At 67.6% G+C, this 1,341-nt stretch overlaps 1 protein-coding gene across 1 annotated transcript in view; it reads right to left on the bottom strand.

Moving 5' to 3' along the window:
• Positions 1 to 1,341, bottom strand: part of LOC105303564 (growth factor receptor-bound protein 10) — a 43,551-nt gene that overhangs the window by 9,581 nt on the left and 32,629 nt on the right. Inside the window, exons 10-11 of the mRNA XM_023521606.1 lie at positions 1,207 to 1,281; positions 571 to 687 (exon numbers count right to left, since the gene is read on the bottom strand). Coding sequence (XP_023377374.1) covers positions 571 to 687; positions 1,207 to 1,281 — 192 coding nt within the window. The remainder of the gene's footprint in view (positions 1 to 570; positions 688 to 1,206; positions 1,282 to 1,341) is intronic.

Raw genomic sequence — 1,341 nt, 5'->3', positions numbered from 1 at the left:
GGGGCGCAGTCTAAAAATTCTGGGCTCAGAGGCCCCAGGTCGGGGGTGGGGGGGTGGGGCTGCTTTCCCAGTCCCTCTGAAGCCACGTTCCGGGTACACTCTGGGCCAGAGCTGCAGGCTCAGGCTTTACGCATTGTCTTCGAGCCTCAGGGAAGCGTGGGAGCTGGGCGACACTCTGCCACCTGGAGGTTAGGGACTGGAACCTCGAAAAGTGACCACTCGAGGCCACAGAGCGAGGTGGTGGGCACCTCATGGGCCGGCCGAGGCCGGGGCTGCTTGCTCTCTGTAGACCACCAGCAACTCAGCAGGAAGTCTGCACGGGCCACGAGGCCAGAGGCCCTGCCCCTCTCCTGGGCCTCGCTCAGACGCCCTGGGGACCGGAGGCCGTGGGGTGTGGCCAGGCGCTCGCGGAGGGGGCAGGTGCAGTGCCACCCACCTACCCATGGAGACCTCAACGCCACCTCCCCTCCCAACACTCGCCCTCGCTGACACCCTCAGAGCCGCTCTCCTGCAGGCCACCCGTGGGGGGGCGTCACCAGCCAGGGACACTGAGGGCTGGCCATGGCTCACCCTCCAGGCGTGCCCCTCCTCCAGGGCTGCGCTCTGGGCTTCCGCCGGGTTCTCAATCACTCTTCCTGTTTGCCCAGAGAAGTCCATCGCCACCAGGGAGTTCTCAGAGACACTGCGCTGGAGGGACAAAGCCACACGCGCTTGAAATGCGCGACCGAGCCACGCAGCAGCCGGCCATCTCCGCACGAAGAGCGGCCTTTCCGTGCAAAATGTGGCACGGAGCGGACGCTGAAGGACCTTTAAGGTCGTCTTTTGAGAGGACGAGTGTTTCTGCACCTCGGGAGGTACAGCATGTGCTGGGAACCCTGAGAACCCACTGTGACCTCAGTTCTCAGCAGCAAAGGGCTGTCGGCGGGTCCCTGGCACTGGGGCCCCACGGAGGAGAGGGAGGGAGGCGGGAGGAGCCGGGGCTGCGGCAGGTCCGAGCGTGTGCCGCTGCTGCCCGGGGGGTCGCGGGTGGGGGGCAGAGGGCTGTGCTCCCAGCAGTGCCCTGTGGAGACCACAGAAGCCAGCCCCCGGGACATGGGACGCTGTGGGACATGCTGGCTCGCTTCTCCCGGCCACCTCCCCTGACATGGGCCCCCGGCGGCAGCAGGCGCGGACGTGGGCGTTGGCTGGGGGGGGCAGCTCACTTACCACCGGGGAGAAGGACGAATGTGCAGCCCTCCTCTGCTGGGGGACCTGGAAGCTCTGGTACAGCAGTGGTCCGTACTGAGGGCGAGAGCAGGAGTCAGCCCCCCTCCGGCCACCCGCGCCCCAGGGCCCGCTCCC

Source organism: Pteropus vampyrus, unplaced genomic scaffold (assembly GCF_000151845.1).
Source record: "Pteropus vampyrus isolate Shadow unplaced genomic scaffold, Pvam_2.0 Scaffold308, whole genome shotgun sequence".
NCBI lineage: Eukaryota > Metazoa > Chordata > Mammalia > Chiroptera > Pteropodidae > Pteropus > Pteropus vampyrus.
This window is presented reverse-complemented; position numbering and strand designations above follow the sequence as displayed.